We start from the raw sequence: 20,360 nt of genomic DNA, 5'->3' as shown, positions 1-20,360 counted from the left end.
TTTATTCTAGCTAAATCTAATTTATATTAAGTCTAAAAAAGCTGAACGGTGGTAATTTTGATGTGTACTCGGAATACTGGGAATACTTAGCACTGCTCTCACTGCTTAGGACTTTCTTTTCGAGTTCCATACCTGAATTCCCCTCCTTTCTCATCTTTCTTCTGACACTTTCGGCCTGTTTTGAGCCTCGGTTTCTTTAAGTTATTTTTCATCTATTTTTTTTTGGCGATCGTAGGCTATACTCCCCTGAAGAAAACCCTGCCTTACCCTGCAGGAGAGAGGGGAAAGCTGAGTCTTGACGCCAGCCAAGTTGCGACTGGGTGAGAACGTCAAAAAATCATTTCATTCTTAGTCTCTCGAATCTACAAGGGGCTATTTCTAGTGGTTTTCCCCCTCCCCTTCCTGGGCACCACTGACCAGTGGTAGGCGGCACTTCCCTCGAGGATATTTTGTTCATAAGCTGTGTGCCACCATCGGCCTACATCGATCATTCCGATTGTCTTTATCAACCCTATCGGTGTCATCTTGGGTCTTTTTTTTTTGTCTTTGACACATCCAGTCGGAAATTCGGATATCGAAAAACGCCCCTCGGCATTCTTCTCTCCAATATCCTTGGTGGTCTACCACACATTGCCGCCACTAGCTCTTCGAGAATCTGTAGCCGATATCTCGCTGACGTCTGATCTCCCCGCTCTGTCACTTGCTTGAGCATCTCAATATTCAGCAGTAATCTGCTGGGTCTCAAGTGCGGGGATTTCATCGTTGTCAATACTTTCTTTCGCTCGACTCTGCGTGAGCCTGCAACTTCATAAGCCCTCGTCTCAAGCCTGGCAAATCCCTGGACGTTGGCACAAGCTACTGGGATACCGCAGACGCCCTGGCACGGAAACCATGCAGCTGAGACCGTGACTTCTCGGGACTAATGCGAGATGGTGGCCTTCTAAGCTAGCTTCAATTCCTTTCCCCCTTTTCGGTTGAACCGGCATACGCAAATTGCTGCAAGTTGACTATTTCGAGCGCCAATCTTTTCATCAAAAACTCGCTGTCAACCGGTGTGCAAATTCCTCTCCCTTATCATCTCTGCTCGTCATTCCCTTCTGAGCTTGGAACGTATACGATCTATTTCACTTGCTGCCGCTTGACCCAAATTTGTTCGACTTTTCATTCAATTCTATCACTGTCCCTTGAAGACCGAGAAATTAAATTGGTATGTGAAAAGCGCATATGTCCCGGCAGAGGGGAATCAGAGAAACGAGCTCATTGCTAAGTAGGCTGCCTCCTTTTGATAGGTCCTTTTTGTGCACTATTTTTCTGAACCTGAGAAATCCAACAAGAAGTCGAGAATCAGCCAAAGCTCACTATCACCAAGTCCTTTCCTTGATACTATACCCATTCAAGGGCCCGAAATCACTGAACGCACTGTTACACTGTTTGTTGTCTAAGTCTGTTATGTAGACAGTCAAATCGTGTGAAGCACTCTGACCCCATATATCATCCAACCGCCATGTCAACACCCCAAGGATCTGGACCTGGCTCCGGCTCTGGCATAGGCCCACACTACTATGTTGGACCCTTCGGTCGTATGTTACCCACAGATGGCCCATCCTCGGAGCAGCAACCCGAGCTTTCAGCTAATTTACAAGAATCCGCGGACCTTCCATACCAGCTTCCACCCCCGCGCGCACATGCTAGCCTACAATTCGGTTCTGATCCCTTTACTCGGCAGCAAGATAGTCCCCAGGGGAAAGACAGTCGATTAAATCACCATAAGCCAGAACAACTTCCCTCCGTGAGTCAAATACTCACTCCAACACCGGGTACCAATTCAGCGCAATACCCTAAACCATTTGCGAGTTCAACACCAAACATGGGGCGTCGTGAATCTGCATATCCGCCTCTTTATCACGACCCGAATCTCCAGGTTTCGCCAACCTCTGTACATGATAGAGGCCGCTCTGAATCTCTCCCACAGCTGCATACTGGCCTGCCTTCATTGTCACAAGTGGCTCTGCATGGCCATGGAGGGATACGAAATCACACACCGACAAGAAGTGATCCATCCGCTACATCCTTTCCACACGGCCAGATACCCCTTCACAGCACATCCTCACATGATCAAGCACCAAGTGGGGAGTTGTCATCTCCGGAAAGTTCGAATCGGTCACGGAACCAGCCCCTCCGCCCTCATGTGGTAGATGAGCGAGTAATTGACGGGGAGCTCTGCTTCGTATATGCAGACGGGTCCTTCTGTCCCAAATTCATCGACGGCACACCCGTTAACGCGAATTGGGGTGTAACGAAGGCCGGCCGGCCGAGAAAGCGCCTTGGACTTGCCTGCTTGACCTGCCGTGAGAAGAAGATCAAGTGTAATCCTAACCCAACTCCTAAGGCCGTCTGTGATCAATGCCGGAAATCTGGACGGGAATGCAGGTTCGAAAGTGCGTAAGTGTGATCGTGACCTCCGAAGAATTTGCGTCCACGGACTTGCCCTGTTGAGCCATTGCTAATCTCCTTCCAGCCCGCGGGGGAATCGTCCTCCGTTGAGAGGATCAGCAGGGCCGTCTGGCAGACCCGACCATTACGCCCCTACTAGCCACGGCGCTTTGGATATTTCTACTTCACCTTACGACATCGCTCGAGCCTCGGACAGTGCGACCTCCCTTCCAGGGACCACCGGCCACTCACCAATCTCAGAGGGCTCGAGGTTGACGCCGTCTGCCCAAGAAGCCACCTATGAAACCATGGCCGACGCGGACAAAGCTTTAACGTCCCGACCTTACCGATTCCCACCGTCTTTACCCGGCACAGATGATACCATCGGACGACCGTCGGCACATATCGAGTCTACTCGTTCGCCCGAGTACTCCGACATTCTAGGGGAACTCAAGGACAACAACTCGACCGACCCCCTTGCGGCCTCGTGGCAGGTGGACCCGTATGAAAACGACCCAGAAGCGGCGGTTCATTACACCGAGTGTTATTTCTTGCACGTAAATGACGGTCTGTACCACATGTTCCCGCATGGACGATTCGGCTCGTGGTTGAAGACCTACCCTACCAAGTCTGCAGACGACAAGATGCTTCTTTATTCAATGATGGCTCTTGGATCTGTGTTCTCGGATAGACCGGACAAAATGGCAGCTATGAAACGATACTCTCGTATAGCGCGCTTTGCCATTAACAGAAGCCAGCATACTCTCTCTTTGCAACTTGCTCAGAGCCATATCATAATGAGTCTTTGGTACTATGCTACAGGGTCGCTGGTCGGGTCTTGGGACTCGATAGGCGCAGCAGGAAGAGCCGTCTTTGGACTTCGTTACAACGTGGAATCTGGCGGTGTTGTTGTGGATCAAAGCCAGATATGTGACTACGGGTTGCATCCGCAGGCCTTGATTGAGTGCAGACGGCGAACGTTTTGGATTGCTTTCGTGCTTGATGTAAGAATACGCACATCCTCCTACTAAACATCGAACCTTAGTTACTGACAAAAGACCAGCGATTCTCAAGCCTCTATTCCTCTTCGTCGACTTTCATCTCGTCAGATGCAGCCCTGCTGAGGCTCCCGTGCCGAGAAGAAATCTACGAGACTCAGCAGTACGCAACAGTTCCCTATTTCCAATCATTCCTCAACCACATCCCAGCTTCTCCTGGTGACGATCGCTCCACCTTAAGCCCAATGGCCTTTTTAATCGAGATCATGGCTATTTGGGGGGATATTTCCCTGCATATAACCCGGTTACCACACATCCCCCCGAAGCATACAACCGAATCGCCGAAGAATTCCACACCACCATCATCCAAAAGTCCAATCAATGGATGACCCGACTTCCCGAGTACCTGTCATTCTCACATATAAATCTAGAACGAAGCATCCGGCAAAGAAAAGCAGATACCTTCATTTCAACCCATTTGTTCTACCACGCCAGTTTGATGAAACTGTACAGACACGCCCGCTACCAGAGCCTCCGACCCGAAATACTAGGCCAGTACATTCACCGCGCTCGATATCACGCCGTTGAGATCCTTCGCATCTCCCTTACCTTCGACCAATACGCCAAAAAGATCGTCCCTTCTCGGCACAACACAGAGACTTCCATTTCTCAATTAACCCTTCTGAATCCATTCCTCGGTTACGTGATTCTATCAGCCGTGGATGTCCTCAGCTCCGCTGGTCTGGCGTCCCAGTTGCACGAATGCATCTCTTATATTAGAGGTGCATTAGACACCGTTCAAGAACTCGGTCGCTATTGGGATAGCTCTTTGCAACTGGTCAATGTGCTTCACAGACGCCTGGGTCTGATGATTAGCTGCCTGAATGAGCGCAGCGTCTTGACGGAGAAACAGGGCTTTGCGCTCGATGGCCCGCCGCTTGAGACGAAGGTCCATGCTGGCGCTTTGCATTCTCATCCGCCTGCAACTATGGGTGAGGATCTGTTTACGGGTTCGATGCCTAGAGAGGTGCTTTTGAATGCTCTACGACTTGATGAGACACTCATCTCGGAGAGTGGTATCGCTTGGATTAGAGACCCATGAGAGGGGGTTCTTCTCTCGAATTTCAAATTGGCGTGACGACGTGATTGATCTCCTGGCAATGTTGATGTTCTTACAGTGATGATGGAATCTTGTTTTTCTTTTATCCTGTTATGATGTGATGGATACATTTTCAATAATGATGGTGACTTGGCTGATTGATTCGAAAGTATCGTTGCCATGTATATATGGGACCGTGACCTACATGACTTGACTTTGCCTCTTTCTGAGCTGCAGAGTTCCATATCTTCTACATTGTATATTAATTATAGCATGTCATTTATTTCTGCTTTTTTTTTAATGACTTTGAGCGAGCACTTTGCTACTACTATCTGGTCCTCATATACTTATATATCAGACTTGGAGGATAAGACAAGCTTAATTTGAAACCGATGAGATGAACGAAAGGGAAATTGACTGAGGTCTCGCTATTTTATACAGAATCTCGTAGAATGACATGCCGCTATCATGCCTTAGCTGGGAACTGTCCCGAATAAAGAAACCTGCCTTGGATGGGATCCATCAACACCGCGTAATGAGTATCTTCATTGACAATCGGGTCCGAGAAAAGCCATCCCAGTACTGTCCCAAGAGTAACAGACACCTCCGACTCCTCTTCTCTTATCTTCGTATTCCGTTTCCACTTCAAATGCATTGCCTGTGAACGGGGAAGAGAATCATTCTTAACTCTCCGCCTCTTAAGTTGTTGTTGGAAAACCCCATGATCCTTCACCCTGCGATCCCATTTCTCCTGCATCGATGCCTGCCGCTCTTTACTCTCCTCAATAATCTCAGCCATACTCTGCATACCATCCACCACACGCAGACCCGTATACCCCCTATCATTCGCGATAGCCTCATCCATAACCGACGCAGTATCCTCGTCATGATTAGTTTTGATAAGGAAAGAACTCGACCTGCGCCAAAACGCAGTCTGATAATCCTTCTCCATCGCAACAATACTACTCCCATCACAGAAGATCAAATACGCAGCCGTCGTGCGCAAACAAGGTACTTCCTCCAGGATATCCTCCAAAGTCGAAGTATTCGAAAGCCTCGTAGACCCCTCCCCCCTCCACACTGGGAAGAACACACTGCCTCAGCAACGACGTGATAGATTGTCGCAACCCAAGCAAAACAAGCAAATAATTAAAATAAAACCCCACATTCCGCCGGGAATCATGCACAGCCCGGAAATTGAGCGAAATGCTCAGATCTTTCCGTACGCCCGTGAGAACCCCCACGAATCCAACGTACGTGATGCACGTCGCGAGCACTTTATCCGGTGCGTCGTCGCGCACGAATTCAAGTTGCACGATCAGGTCGCGCAGTGGATCCATTCCCCAGTCTAAGGTTCGGAAATGGACCATTCGTGTCCAGAGCCCGTCGAGCATTCGAACGCCCCCACTTGTGCAGCCCATTAATAGATCCAGGACCACGTTTAGACAGATTAGGAGGTATAGGGAGATTCCCGTTACGTGGCTGATGCCGCTGATCTCGGCAGTTTCTTCGTCTGTGTAGAGTCTGCGGAGGAAGAGACGCGCGAGCCAGTGGATTGGTTTTGTTGGGATGTTTGGGGAGAGATTGTGGATCACGTCGTCGAATATGCTGGTTACTGAGCGCATTCGGTCTTTGTAGATGTGGGCTAGGGCTTTGTAGCGCTCTTCTGGGGGATTGGAGAGGTTTATTCTGAAGATTGGGGGTTGTTGGGAACCTAGTTCCTTTAGGCGGGTTGTCATTTTTGATGGGTTGTTTTGATGGTTGATATTTCATTCGAGGTTGGAGAGGGGTGGGAGATGTGAGGCTGAGTGAGGAGTGGCGTTTGTTATCAGATAGGGTGGTCGGTAAGTTGATAAGTGTATAAGTATCTTGATCTGAAGTTTTGTAAGAATTGAGAGATTTGGTGTATACTGGAGGAGTTCCGTGCTTATATTGGGTTACACGCTCTTCACCGAAAGAACTGTTGCCTTATATACGCGCGTGCAGCACTAATATAGATCGACACTCAACGTTCACTTTTTTAAGAGTTCGACCAACCTGTATGACTCTTTTAGGCTGACATATATTGAAGAAGAGGTCTAGCGCTCGACGTGGCTCATTTTGCCAAGAGATTCTATGCCGATCCACTTGCGCTTGCTACCCCAGGTACCCAACGGGGCATGTTTAGCTTCAATTGGGTATTTTGACTGATCTATGGAGTACTTTCCAATGCCCTCTTTTTGGTGTTTATTTCTAACTGCCGAGTGGACTCTTGGCATGCATGTATTCGTGGGCTTTGCTCCTCTCCTTGCTATCGATTGCATCGGCTCTATGCTTTATGTATTGTTGACAATCCCAAATCTAGGGCATATTAAACTAGGCTAAAGATGAAATTCAATGCGTCAGATTAAAATTCATTGGGTACAGAGGAGATTCAGGGCAAGTTTACATATACTTCATATACAAGAACAGCCGGATGATCACCACTGCACCTAGCTTGGGAACAGTCCAGCTGATCTGCATAGCTTTTGATGAACATACTCTATATCTTGCTCAGCCCCATTGGGCGTTTTTATTTTGTTAAGTGGTGATACGTATATGTATGCTGTAGATTATTTTTTATTACAGTACGGAGTAGACTTGCTGGCACATATCATCCTTCAATGTATTACCTATTTTTGCAGTTAAAAGTTAGAAAAAAGATGTCCACCCATCGATATGTATAGTATGAACTGAGATTCCAGATATCTACATGCTAATATGCCAATGTGTTGGTCACATTTCCAATTGCCCTAAGCCAATAGAAATCGAGTCACGGGTTGTCACCCGCGAACAAAGGCATTGTGTCCAAACGCTCGACGGGTAAATGTTTCATATTGATCTTATAGACTCGGCTTAATTGGAGATTAGTATGTATTAACGGCTTGATAATAAGCAGAAATAGCTCTATAGATACATTCCCCCAGTCAATGCTCCACTATAACACATCTGAGCGGGGATTCCAACGGAGACGCGGAAAGTTTCTCCGGAATTTCCATCTCCCTCCATTTTACCTTGCTTCATTGCCCTGTCGCATTTCATCCAACCACCCCAAAATGGGGCTATATATATAGATATTGAAAAACGAGTGCGCAAAAAGCTCTCATGTCCTCCTTCAACCAGTCCGGGACCGAGTTCCCCGGGGCGCAGGAGTTCCGCGCAACGGTGGAAGATGACGGACTCGACGGGGATTACACCATCGTCGGCGACTACCCAGAGGAACCCGACTATTACCTCCTGCTGGGTCTTGCGCGCAATCCTCCCCCAACAGACGCTGAGATCCGCTCCGCCTACCGAAATCTGACTCTCAGCTTCCATCCCGACAAACAGCCACCGCATCTTCGCCATGCGGCCGAGAGTCAGTTCAGACATATCCAGGAGGCGTATGAGACACTCATCGATCCAAATAAGCGCATTGTATACGATATATCGGGTGCTGAAGGCGTGCGGCAGGAATGGGGTCAGCTTGGGGCCATGGGAGTTGGTGGGGAGGCACAACGGCAGGATGTTGGTGTTAAGGCGATGTCGCCGGATCAGTTCCGGCGATGGTTTTTGAAGACAATGAAGAAACGGGAGAGGAAAGCGGTGGAGAGTCTTGTTTCCAGCAAGGTATGTGTTTTCTATATTGAGTTTCCGTTTATGGGAAGGTGCGAATGGGCTGTTGCTGACATTGAATCGGGTTTGACCTCAGGGCGGTATTACCCTCGGAATTAACGCGGCATCCATGATCACGGTCGACGAGGACGATGATGTGCAGTTCCATATACCTTCGCCGCAAGTGTCCACATATGGCGTTTCGTATAATTTCAAGACGCCAGTGTCATTACCACAGCTTTGGGGTACGGCAGATAAAGAAGAAGAAACATCGAGCGTCGAAACGGATGCAGGAGAAGATGTGCAAGAGGAGGAAGTAGAGAACATGCAGGTGACTTGGAATGCGGGTATAACTGGAGGTTTGGCTCGGCCGGTCAAGAAAGTCATAGTTGAGTACGAGGATGGAACAGAAGGAGAAGAAAAGGTATGATGTGCTGCAGGTTTGCATCTCAAAATCCCACTAAACGCTTTTTAGTTTCAAATGCCACCGATCCTGGCAGCTCAGAACTTCCAATTTGGGGCCACTGTGACTCCAAATTTCAAAAACCCTGGTGGGGACAAAGGGAATCTGGGCCAAACATCCTTTCTCGATCCTCAGGGATTCCCAAGTCAGCTTCGATGCTCTTCTTCTCCCTGTTCCGACTTTGAAAGCGAATATTGCTCGAGCCTTCCAGCCGATCCCCGGCACCAGGCCATTCCAGGTTAGCGTGACCAGTATACATAAGCGCTCTTTGGATGAAACGGCGCCTTCTTTCGAGGTTCAAATCTCGAGGGAAATTGCCAAAAAGAAGATCGGAGTCATTACATGGTCCAGTGGCGTTGTTGAATGGCCCGAATTTCTTCTTAACTGGTTCCCAACACTTGGAATGGGAGCCCAGAGTGCCATTGCATCTGCTAATGAGGTCAGTAATCTACAAATTGGTCTCATATCGCTTCCCAAGGAGGGCCAAGCTGCAATCGATTTCGACGATGATGACGAGGAGGAGAGTGGAGATATGGACGAGGACGTCCGCCATCTCCTCAAGAAAAAACGCCAAATCGATCAATCCGCCGAGTCATGGCAGACCTATCTCCAGGCTACTCCCGCCGGTGGCGCTTTTGTCTTGAATTATTCCCGGAACCTCTTCTCCGGAAAACCCGCCGACGACCCTGTCAAGACGGAATGGAGTTCTGAAGGGTACTTCCCCATGCCGAGCATGGACCAAGCGCGTGCTGTGCGACTCGAAATCTCGAGTGTTGTTGGGTTAGACATGTCTCTCAATTGGACTATCAAGGGCGTTCGCCGGGTTGGCGAGCACACACGTGTTGGTCTCGGTATTGGCATCGCAGACAAGGGCATCATGATGACCGTTTCATGGAGTCGACTCGGCCAAAACATTAATCTTCCGATCAATGTTTGCCCGGCTAATGAGTCAACAAACGGCGCTGCAGCGCTGACTGCTATATTCCCTTGGCTGGCCTACTGCGCGATTGAATTTGGATATATTCGTCCCCGCGATAGAAAACTTCGTCGACAGGCGGCTGCTCGACGCCACCGTGAGCTCAAGAAGTTGATCCCTAAGAAACGCGAAGAGAGCCTTCAGGCCATCGAGCTCATGACGGATCAAGTGCAAAGGCGGCAAGCGCGAGAGGAAGCACAAGATGGTTTGGTCATCTTGAAGGCCGAGTATGGCTATATACCCCCAGTAAACAAGAAACCCAAAAATGGGTTCGCGGAGCCTCGGGTGATTGATGTCACGATCCCTGTGGCTGCGCTAGTTAACCGGGGTCAATTGGTGATTCCCGGCAAATCTATCAAGGTAAGTCAAGCGATAGGCCTTGGATTGGTTTCTTTTTCTGGGGCAGAATACTAATTTGGATGTATCTAGTTCCAAATTTTGGGATTCCACGACCCTGCGCCATTGCTGCCCAAACGGTTGAAGATCTGGTATAGATTCCAGGGGCGCGATCATTTTGTCGAGGCAGGTGATAAAGAAGACGTCGCATGTCCCATGCGTACACACTTTGTATCAACATGAGTATATCTAGACTCATAAAAAGGTTGAAGAACCTTTTCCATGTAATTATAACATCTAGTCGTTCATTAGCGACTTACTATTTCAACCTCCATTCTGTTGCTTTTACTTCCCCTCATATTTGTGAATCTGAATAATCATTCTTCTCGGGTGCTATAAACATAAGGGGTTTAGAAGTTGAAACCTCTTTCGTATTAAAATAATCCCATTCTCCTGTAGAACGAGGTAGCTCAATTAATCGTGAGACAACATCGGAAAGTCTTGGCGTGATAAGGTACGGCACTACATAAAGACCAACAGTGCAGTTTGTCCCGAAAAGCCAAATGAAGCGTCACTCCATGATCACTTCTCTTCAACCACGAGTGCACAGCTCTTGAGTTGCTCACTCTCGAAATGTCGACCTCTATCGCTTCTGGACTTTTCAAGTCCCTCCCCAAACCCAAATACACCGGCGAAGAGGAGGAGTTGCCACAGCATGCGCAACCCCGTGGTCCGCGCGTGGTGGGCGCCGACCAGATTGATGAAACACAGGTTGTCCTACGGGTGAGTTGAGGATCGTTTTATCAATATACTAGTACGAGAACTAATTGATCCTGTCTTTCAGAGGACCGGACCCCCTCCCTACGGAAACCGTGCAGGATGGCGACCTCGCGCCCCCGAAGATTTCGGGGACGGCGGCGCGTTCCCCGAGATCCTAGTTGCACAGTACCCCCTCGACATGGGTCGAAAGGGGAAATCGTCCAAGTCAAATGCGCTTGCTCTTCAGGTTGATGCCGAGGGTAAGGTCAAGTACGATGCGATCGCCCGCCGCGGACACGCCGACAACCGCACCGTCCATGCCTCATTCAAAGATTTGATCCCGCTCCGCCAGCGGGTGGATATGGGAGAAATTTCCCTGGATAAGCCGTCTGAGGAGGAGATCCAGGCTCAGATGGAAAAGACCAAAGCCGCGCTTGCAACCTTGGTCGAGGGAGCTGCCTCGGCCCAGAAGCCAAAGAACGTCAAGGGCGGACAAAGAGCTGAGCCGACTTTTGTTCGATACACACCGGCTAACCAGATGGGTAATAATGGACGCCAGAATGACCGCATTATGAAGATCGTCGAGAGGCAGCTGGATCCTATGGAGCCGCCCAAGTTCAAGCACAAGAAGATTCCCCGTGGCCCACCCTCTCCGCCTCCTCCTGTTATGCACTCGCCGCCTAGGAAGCTTACTGCGGAGGATCAAGAAGCTTGGAAGATTCCCCCACCTGTTTCGAACTGGAAGAACCCCAAGGGTTACACCGTGCCGTTGGACAAGCGTTTGGCTGCAGATGGTCGTGGACTGCAGGATGTCTCCATCAACGACAAATTCGCCCAGTTCGCCGAGGCTTTGTTCACGGCTGATCGACATGCACGTGAAGAGGTGCAGCTCCGAGCTCAGATGCAGCAGAAGTTGGCAGAGAAGGAGAAGGCTCAGAAGGAGGAGCATCTTCGGATGTTGGCACAGAAGGCTCGCGAAGACCGCGCTGGTCCCAGCTCTCGCGTGGCACGGGCTCGTTCCCGCTCCCGAAGTGCCAGCCGCAGTGTATCTGTTTACTCCTCCAGATCTGCTACCCCCAGCGAAGATGACGAAGCCGCCCGAGACCGCGCAGAGCAGCGCCGCGAGCGACGACGCGAAGATGAGCGACAGCTGCGCCAGTCTCGCATGGGCACGGAGCGTCGCATTCAAGCCATGGCCCGAGAACAGAACCGTGATATCTCCGAGAAGGTCGCGCTTGGCCTGGCCAAGCCTACACAGAGCTCTGAATCTATGTGGGATTCACGTTTGTTCAACCAGACCAGTGGCATGCAATCTGGTTTCAATGAAGATAATCCATACGACAAGCCGCTGTTCGCCGCGCAGGACGCCATCAACAGCATTTATCGTCCACGTGCCCAAGCTGATGCCGATGACGAAGATGCAGGCGAAGGCGAGATGAGCAAGCTTGAGAAGACCAAGCGATTCGAGGTCTTGGGTCGCGCCAAGGAGGGATTCCGTGGCGCTGCTGACGCCGAGGTAAGTTTCCGTCTAGTCTACATTTTCTTTTCATCACTAATAAGTTATTTTTATAGGAGCGCCAAGGTCCTGTTCAATTCGAGAAGGACACTGCTGATCCTTTTGGCATTGACAACATGATTGCCGATGTGACTTCAGGCCAAAAGCGTTATGGAATTCAAGAGGCGGAAGGTGATGATGACCGCAAGTCGAAACGCCCTAGGGTTGACGACGAATGAATCCGCTTTTGTTAATTTTTCTTCCATATGTGTCTCTATGTTCTCTCGTGATATTTTCACGGGGTATCGGAAAAAATATCCTCAATGCATTGCGGGCGTTTCTGGCAGTGTGATTCCTACCACTATCTTGTTCACAAAGGGAAATCGAAATCGAAGCGAGTTAATTGGGCTCGCTTGCGTGAGATGGGATATGCTATTTCATCTACAGCTACCAATAAAAACTATGTTGATCTATGTCTTCAAATCATTAGTCGTTTGTTACGTTTCCAATGGATGTGTACAGGATTGAGACAGCCTTCGCGTATGTACACCGATGCAAGAGATACACGTCTGAGGGAATGGATGTATTTGGCCCCGGTTACTAGTTTAGTAGCTACATACTGGTACTGAGAAAAGACGATACCACAATAGTGAACACCCCCAATGTATTCCGTGGGACTTGTAAGTGGCTATGATGCCCAAATGCCTAGCCACTTGTCAAAGAACACACGAGAAAGCCCCGTTTGATTTGGGTGTGGACCTGCATAGGCCTCAACAATGTTGATGTCTCATGCATATGCACCTAGGTTGCTACGAGACCCTCCACCTGCGCTGTCTCATCGGGGCTATGGGGAGATGGTGGCCAAGAGGGTTGGAGAGAGGAAGGGGGGAGGGGGGTGGGAGGCCTTTTATATTGTCACGTCCCACGTACCTTCCCAAAATGGACGGGCATGATGTTGGCCTGGTTGCTTCAGGCTTGCTTGATACTATAAAATATCACCCCGTCTTTTAATACATAGACATCACTAACTAGTTAGCTATGGTTGCTTGGCTTTTATTTCCTCGCCTCCATAATAGAGATGTGCCAAAGTTTTACGTCTTAGAGGGTATGTAGTCCATTTCAGATGGAATCAAATTCACGCAAGCATTAAAATTCAATTTGAATGACTGATTGTTTAAAGCCGGCTACATCGGCACCTTAGCACCCACTCAGTTCTTCAGCTCCTTCTTGTTAGGAGATAGTACACTCTCCAACCACTTGTAGGCCACAGGCAGACTGTCAGGGTATCCCATGTGCACCCGGTTCTCGAAAAACCGATTCTCCTTAGGACCGCCGTGCTTGAGAGGCTCAATGCAGTCTTCAATTGGGACAACACCGTCATCAACACCCTATCAACAATCAGCTTTGTTTTCTTCCCGCGACAAGACCGAGACAGGAATACATACGTTGAGCATAAGCAACCGGCAGTTATCCTGGTCAAGAACACCAGTCTCCACGAGCGAGAACTTCTTCTGAGCGTTCTTCACAAACTCCTCCTCACTGTCATATCCATACTTCTCCGCCATAGCGGAAGTAAGACTATCATCATGGTTAGTCCTCCACCAGGCAAAAGCAAAAACCCAGTCACAACTCACTTAAATGGATACTCATGGTCATTCGCCTTAGCCAACCACTCAGGACTAAAAACAAAGTGCGATCCAGGTCCATGAGCAACAGAACCAGCAAGACGCTGACGGTGCGTACAAGACGCCCGAATAGCATAGAAGCCACCAGCACTGAGTCCCCAAGCTGCGACGCGCGACATGTCAAACTCCGGCCGGCGATCCATGTAGTCCAGAACGCTGTTCCAGAGTCGATCAGGCGACTCAGGGTCAGCTGGATCCGCAGGCGAGTCCGCGGTACCGGGAATCTCAACGATAACAGCCGCCCAGCCACGGTTGATAATCTCGTGGGTACGCTGGCTGTTGTCAGGCCTGTAGCCGTCAAGCCCAGTCATGAGAAGCACGACAGGGACACGGTTGGCGGCACTCGCTTCCTCCGGCACTCGGATGTACAGCGGGATTTCAGCGCCGTCGCGGCCGGCGCGGTGGGTGTGTGGAATCACTTCCTCGGTGATGATGGGGTTCCATAGAGAAGCCGCTTTCAGGTACACTTGCTTCTGGCGATTGAAGGCCACCCGCTTGATGGATGTCTCTGGACGGGTTGATGGGCTTACGTAGGGGAAGCGTGAGATGCGGAGGATGACTGCTGCGCGACGGTAGAGGTCCGCGGCGTGGGAGAGGTCACCCTTGTTGAGGGCTGTTGCGGCTTCGTTCTCTAACGCTGTAGCGGTTGGGAGGAAGGCTTCGGTGTAGGCTGGTGTGTTTGCGTCGTTGATGTTTTCCTGGTGTTGTCAGTCGTGGATTGGAATGTATGGATTGTGTTTGGGGACGCTTACAGCAATTAGCTTTTGGAAAATAGGCTCGAAGTCTTCCAGGGATCCATCGTGGAATGGATAGATGGATTTGGAGCACTGGGAAATTATCTCTGTTAGGTTGCTAGGTCTTTTCTTATTGTTGGGAAGGGACGTACGCAGAATTTCCATTTGGACTCCCACAGGACCTTGATAGACCCCTGGTGAGGGTAGACAGTGTCGAACTTGTCTCCGAGAATCCAATTCACCATATTGAGAGGATTGTAGATGGAATGGATTGATGGGTTTGCTATTGGCTTTTCTCAAACGAGCTACAAATTTGAGGCATCTTGCGTTATATTAATTAGCTTGCCACCACCTGTATTTGCTGATCATAGCTACTACGAGAGCATAGCCAAGTCATAATGATGTTGTCTGAGATGAAAACAGTAGGTGGTAGCCGGAAGCCCTAAACGAGACAGGATCGGCTACCGCCGATGGCCATCTTGCCAAGGTATGGGGTTACTTCGACGATTTCCGGATGCGGGGGGTGACAACCAAGATTACGACGAATAAGGATAAGGGACGTAGACCGGATTTTTAGATGTCTCATTACTCAATCACAAGAATAGTCGGCTGCTTATGCAGCCTGATCACGTCTTTCTAGGTGTTTTTTTGGGGGTGTAAATATCTTTTTAGAGATGTCTTCTTCGGTTGTATACGAAGGCGATAAGAAAACGCATACTTAGTGCAGGAGACTTTTCTATGTATAACCTTTGATAGTCTCAATTCTAAGGGTTCTCTTCGCAGCTTCGCAACTTCACGTAACCGTTTTAGTATGGCTTCGTCTCTAGTCTTAGGTAGAGGCCCGAAATGAACTTTAGTACTTGAATGGTCACTCAAATGGTAGAATAATGTTGACAAAATGTCCTTCATTCTGATTCTATGGAGAACAACAAAACCAATATTTGAACAAGGACAACGCGTGATTCAAATGGCTTGATCCTATACATAGCTTCCAGGGTCTCCTCCAACGGCCTCAATACAAAACAAGGATCCCAAATATCCAATGCACTAGATATTAGCTCCACCATTACAGGGCAAAATTTGACCTGCGAGAAAATTAGAATTATTCCAAGGGGTAAATTTAACATTCCAGAACTCACCGTTGATCCATTCTCCACCGGGACTAGCCAAGAATGCCACAATGCGGCCAATATCCGCAGGCACACCACAGCGCCCAAGGGGACTTCCATTAGCAAGCGCCTGCTCAATCTCCTCAATAGAAGAGCTCTGGTCACAGCCAGGCGCATAGCGCCACGCGTTGCTCAACCACATATCACTCTTGACACCAGCAGGAGCAATCGCATTAACCGTAGCCCTCTTCTTGCCAAAGTCAGCAGCAAAGCAGCGAGTAAAACCCTCCACAGCACTCTTGCTGCCCGCATACAGTGAGTGGCCTGGAACACCCAGGCCAGCTGCAATGGACGACATAAGCACAACACGTCCACCGGGCTGGATGTGATCATAGGCGTTCTTTGCGACGAAGAACTGCGCCCGTGTGTTGAGGTCGAACACTGCGTTGAAGTCCTCCAGCGTTGTCTCGGACAGCGGGACAAACTTCTCCGTTCCAGCGTTCGACACGACAATGTCAAGCTGTCCGAAGTGGGCAACGACTTGGCGGAAGAGGTTGGCGATTGAGTCGACGTTTGTCAGGTCGGCTTGGAAGGCGGCACCGTGCACACCTTGTGCTTGGATCTCTTGGACCACCCCATCGGCGGTCTTGGAGCTGCTGGCGTAGTTGATCGCGACGCTTGCTCCCTTCTTCGCTAGCTCTAGAGCAATGCCGGCTCCGATGCCTCGGCCACCACCGGTCACTAAGGCGACTTTGCCGGCGAGCTCGGGCTGGGCAGCGTTGGGGTGTTCGACGACCATTTTGGTGGTTATTTTGATGTTGGTGTAGATGGAATGAAGAGTGAAGGGTTCTAAACGGGTGGGGGTAGAATCACACTGGGAGTGGGAGTTGTAATCTGATATTGGATCTGGTATTTTTAATAGTAATACCAGGGCCCTGGCTGGACTCAGCTAAATGGCTTGGTTTCATCGTTCATCCCTATTGCAGAGGCTGGGCTTTGTTTCCGAATCTGTCGGATAACGGTAGTCCACAGTCGACATCAGGACCTAAAACAGGGTAGCTTCTTGCGAATGGGGATTCCAAATTATCTTGGCTTTACCTTCTACCGCATGCGGAAGGCCATGGGGGGATTTCTCCACCATCTGTCACACCAGACACTTCCGGTTACATTGTTGTGTTCCCGTGGACCGGAAAATCGCTGGCAAGATCCGAGGAATGTTGGCTTTAGAGTTTCAAGGGGTTTGGAGGAGTTTCGAGGAGTTTGCTAGAAATGTCTTTGGATTTACCCACACGACGCCCCTCGCAGTAGTAACCAGACCTCAAACTATCTACAGAAAGCAAACATCGCTGGATAAACATGTCTCCTGCTGTAAAGAACAACACCACTGAGCCCAACTTGGACATCAGCTTCCAAGGTGTGTTTCAATGCACCGTCATTCACTTGCATCTGCTAATATCAATAGACTACCTCATCCTCTCGAAGCTCGTTTTCGACTGGGCAGACAGCTATGATTCCAAGGTACACTTGCAATCCCATGAAAGGTGAATTCAACATCAGTACTAATGGTGCTTCAGGACTGGGACCGCCTGCGCAGCATCATTGCCCCAACCCTGAAGGTCGACTACACCGAGGTCGGTCTGACAAAGTGGGACAGCATGGCCGCTGATGAGTACATGGCTATGATTACTCACCCCGGTTTCTTGGGTGATAAAACCGTCAAGACCCAGCATCTGCTTGGTCAGACATGGTGGGAGAAGATATCCGACACTGAGGTTATCGGTCACCATCAACTGCGCGCGGCCCACCAGGTCTACGAGACTGAAGAATTGAAGACAGTCAAGCTGCGTGGTCACGGCCATGCTACGAATGAGCACTACTACCGTAAGGTCAATGGCGTCTGGAAATTTGCTGGGTTGAAGCCAACTGTGCGCTGGAATGAGCTGCGCTATGATGAGGTTTTCAAGGGTCTTGACTAGGCGATAATATGGGCCTTTTGTAGAGAGGGATTCGTGTGGTTCTTAATAGTATCAGAATTTATTTTGTTTGCTTTCGATTTTCTGCGGAATTTGTACTACGACATGGTATAGCAAGAGTTCCATGGGCCATATTTAGCTACCGCAAGATCTCAGGGTCAGCAATGACAGCAACGCCATCACTGTCACTCAGCTTCCTGGTCCGAAATAGACAAATCACGGTGATCATAGGTATCATCTTCGTTGGCTAGTGAATGCACATCCCTCACAGGGAGTCCTGCCTTATTCTGCTCTTCCTCTTCTGCTTCAATAACCTGCCGCAGTCGCTCAATCGTACGATTCACCAGTGAAGTCAGATATCCATCATCCGGATGTTGTCGACAAATCTCTTTAAAAACATCGATAAAGTCTGGATTGCTGTCTTGGCTCTCATGCTGACCAATGGCAAGGCAATACACAGCATTAACAGCGGCTGCAGTGGCTTCGAGTATCTTCGCTCTCTCCTCTTTGGTATAGACGTTCGAAGGGCTGCAGCCCATCAAGAATTTAACAGCTGGATATGATGCGGACAACAGCATCCAGAGGAAGATATTTTCTTCGACTGACTCCGTCAACTTGCGTAGATCGTGAAACAAATACGTTTTCAGAATCTCGGCTTCGGTGGGAAGGGAGACCTTAGTAAGTGGCACCGTATTTCTTGCCCAGTTAATCAAGCCAAGGACATATTAACCCGCAGGCATATTAGCCAATGAAGAGATATTCTCCGAATTACACTTGGTATCCATACCAACTAGGGTTTCTGTATGATCATTTGCTGCTGGTGGATTTGTTGAAGCGTACGGTTCTCCCGCTATGTAGGTTGGTTCTTTAATTGCTGTCGAAGAGGAAGGGTCTCCATAGTCATTTTTATCCAGAACTTTGGTATTGGAACTTGTAGGTGTTCTCGGAGACAGAGTCAACGAGTTAGCCCGTCTTTCGTAAACTGTAGCCTGATAGGCCTTGCGATGAACCCTGCACTTATAATGTGATGGTCTTTGGGTATAATTAGCCTCGAATCTGCACCAAGTTCTCCGGGGACATACCCATATGATACCCATGGAGTTGCTAGCAGTTTCCGATTGATCTCAGTGAATTTGCCCCAGACGGTTGGCAGAAAGAGCCGGAGTGACTTGGGTTTTTGAAACACTTGGACGCAAAACGGGACATTCAGTTCTGGGGTTTCATCTTTGGTTGGTGGTCTCTTATTTCCTGCTTTTGCCCAGCAGATGAATATTCCGAGTCGGTACTCGTTTTCGAAAATTAAAGATCTGATCTGATCGCAGCAAAATGCCTGTGGGGCCATTGTTATAGTGGAGATGAGAGTGGACCTGACGATCTCGGGAGTGGGAGAAATGTGGAGAATGATATTGGCGGTCCAGGTACCCTTGATCCATTGAGCTGATCAAAATAGTCTCATTACTCGCTGTATACATAATTTTAGGAAACCTAATCTACCAGTTTGGTGGGAGAAGGATCCAAGGTACACTTAGCCTTCTATATATCAATTTGCAACCTACTGTACAGAGTCAAAAGCAGCGATACAGGTGATGTGTAGATGGTCGTTCGTGTTGATAGAGGGGAGACAGAAGCACACCTTCCAAGGTTGGAAGGAAGCACCTGCCTTACGTGCACCCTGGGGTTCTTCTTTCCTATTTGGTCAGAACTCGTCCCATTTTCTTAAGCCACTGGGAAGGTATAAATACTCCCTCCCCCCCATTTCTCTCTCTTTTTTTTTCTTCCTCCTTCACATCTCTCTGTTGTTTCTTAGCTCTCACCATGGTCCCTAGTCACCATGACCCATCTACCATAATATCCCATTACCCCCATTCAATGAATACATGCACGCTAACCTTTTTTTTTATAGAACCTCCCCTCACAAATATAAAACATCTACAATAGTATCCCTTTTCTCCGGAGATCTTAGCCACACTGACTTGTTTCTAGACACACTGATGGTGGGACCATCCATGGCGTTGACTCTGCACTCCGGGCCTTTTTATCTTGAACATCCGCCTTGACCTTGACCTCTCACCATGGTCACCCATCACAACCATCCATCATGGTCATCCATTATGGTCACTCATAATGATTACCCACTACAACAGTTCACTGTGCTTCAGCCATGCCCACCATCACCACATCAACCATCTTGGCCTTTCATCTTGGCCATCATTCATTGTGACAACAAACCACGATAACATTACACCTCCCTTTCCCCCAATCCAATATATACTGACCGGTTTCTAGAAACAATCTTGGAGCCCTGATGCGATGGTGGTACCACCCACGGTGACGACAAAATCCACTCTTGGACATTGCATTTTAATTTTTGCCTGTCTTGACGATCATCTGTCTTGACCAACCTTCCGTCTTAACCACAACCATCTACCGTAACCATCATCCATCATGGGTCTTCCCAAAGTCACGGCCACTATGAACAATCTACAATAACATCCCTCTATTCCCCCGCATAATGGACATGCTAACTTGTTTGCAGAAACAATCTTGATGGTGGGGCAATCCACGGTGGCAACCATCTACGGTGATAACTATCCACTCCGGGCCTTCCATTTGGACATCCACAATAATCATCATTCATCATGAGATTTCCCATTGTCTATCATGATCGTCATCCTCAATAACTGCTGT

The 20,360-nt window shown here is 49.0% G+C and overlaps 8 protein-coding genes across 8 annotated transcripts; 4 read left to right on the top strand and 4 right to left on the bottom strand.

Moving 5' to 3' along the window:
• Positions 1-1,504: 1,504 nt before the first annotated feature.
• Positions 1,505-4,533, top strand: N7487_000255 (Zn(II)2Cys6 transcription factor; the record flags this gene model as incomplete). Its single annotated transcript, XM_056868004.1, has 4 exons — positions 1,505-2,442; positions 2,519-3,437; positions 3,497-3,650; positions 3,758-4,533. The coding sequence occupies 4 exons, from the start codon at positions 1,505-1,507 to the stop codon at positions 4,531-4,533; spliced, it is 2,787 nt and encodes a 928-aa protein (XP_056732788.1).
• Positions 4,534-4,996: 463 nt separating this feature from the next.
• On the bottom strand, positions 4,997-6,269 carry N7487_000254 (uncharacterized protein; the record flags this gene model as incomplete). The annotated part of the gene is made up of 2 exons (XM_056868003.1): positions 4,997-5,624; positions 5,788-6,269. The coding sequence occupies 2 exons, from the start codon at positions 6,267-6,269 to the stop codon at positions 4,997-4,999; spliced, it is 1,110 nt and encodes a 369-aa protein (XP_056732787.1).
• Positions 6,270-7,653: 1,384 nt separating this feature from the next.
• N7487_000253 (J domain-containing protein) lies at positions 7,654-10,160 on the top strand (the record flags this gene model as incomplete). The annotated part of the gene is made up of 5 exons (XM_056868002.1): positions 7,654-8,157; positions 8,240-8,566; positions 8,618-8,693; positions 8,752-9,941; positions 10,011-10,160. 5 exons carry the CDS (start codon positions 7,654-7,656, stop codon positions 10,158-10,160), a joined length of 2,247 nt encoding a protein of 748 aa, XP_056732786.1.
• A 390-nt stretch (positions 10,161-10,550) lies between these two features.
• N7487_000252 (SKIP/SNW domain-containing protein) lies at positions 10,551-12,410 on the top strand (the record flags this gene model as incomplete). The annotated part of the gene is made up of 3 exons (XM_056868001.1): positions 10,551-10,700; positions 10,762-12,192; positions 12,249-12,410. The coding sequence occupies 3 exons, from the start codon at positions 10,551-10,553 to the stop codon at positions 12,408-12,410; spliced, it is 1,743 nt and encodes a 580-aa protein (XP_056732785.1).
• Positions 12,411-13,379: 969 nt separating this feature from the next.
• ayg1 (heptaketide hydrolyase ayg1) lies at positions 13,380-14,835 on the bottom strand (the record flags this gene model as incomplete). The annotated part of the gene is made up of 5 exons (XM_056868000.1): positions 13,380-13,559; positions 13,617-13,749; positions 13,806-14,554; positions 14,609-14,683; positions 14,743-14,835. The coding sequence occupies 5 exons, from the start codon at positions 14,833-14,835 to the stop codon at positions 13,380-13,382; spliced, it is 1,230 nt and encodes a 409-aa protein (XP_056732784.1).
• A 783-nt stretch (positions 14,836-15,618) lies between these two features.
• arp2 (hydroxynaphthalene reductase arp2) lies at positions 15,619-16,522 on the bottom strand. Its single transcript, XM_056867999.1, has 2 exons — positions 15,730-16,522; positions 15,619-15,675 (listed from the first exon to the last, which is right to left on the bottom strand). Exons 1-2 carry the CDS (start codon positions 16,496-16,498, stop codon positions 15,638-15,640), a joined length of 807 nt encoding a protein of 268 aa, XP_056732783.1. The 5' UTR covers positions 16,499-16,522; the 3' UTR covers positions 15,619-15,637.
• A 533-nt stretch (positions 16,523-17,055) lies between these two features.
• arp1 (scytalone dehydratase arp1) lies at positions 17,056-17,675 on the top strand (the record flags this gene model as incomplete). The annotated part of the gene is made up of 3 exons (XM_056867998.1): positions 17,056-17,113; positions 17,162-17,217; positions 17,274-17,675. 3 exons carry the CDS (start codon positions 17,056-17,058, stop codon positions 17,673-17,675), a joined length of 516 nt encoding a protein of 171 aa, XP_056732782.1.
• Positions 17,676-17,857: 182 nt separating this feature from the next.
• N7487_000248 (uncharacterized protein) lies at positions 17,858-19,014 on the bottom strand (the record flags this gene model as incomplete). Its single annotated transcript, XM_056867997.1, has 3 exons — positions 17,858-18,327; positions 18,403-18,683; positions 18,755-19,014. The coding sequence occupies 3 exons, from the start codon at positions 19,012-19,014 to the stop codon at positions 17,858-17,860; spliced, it is 1,011 nt and encodes a 336-aa protein (XP_056732781.1).
• Positions 19,015-20,360: the final 1,346 nt, after the last annotated feature.

The sequence above is a fragment of the Penicillium crustosum genome (genome assembly GCF_028827405.1).
Source record: "Penicillium crustosum strain IBT 35664 chromosome Unknown utg000001l_segment0_segment0, whole genome shotgun sequence".
Taxonomy (NCBI): domain Eukaryota; kingdom Fungi; phylum Ascomycota; class Eurotiomycetes; order Eurotiales; family Aspergillaceae; genus Penicillium; species Penicillium crustosum.
This window is presented reverse-complemented; position numbering and strand designations above follow the sequence as displayed.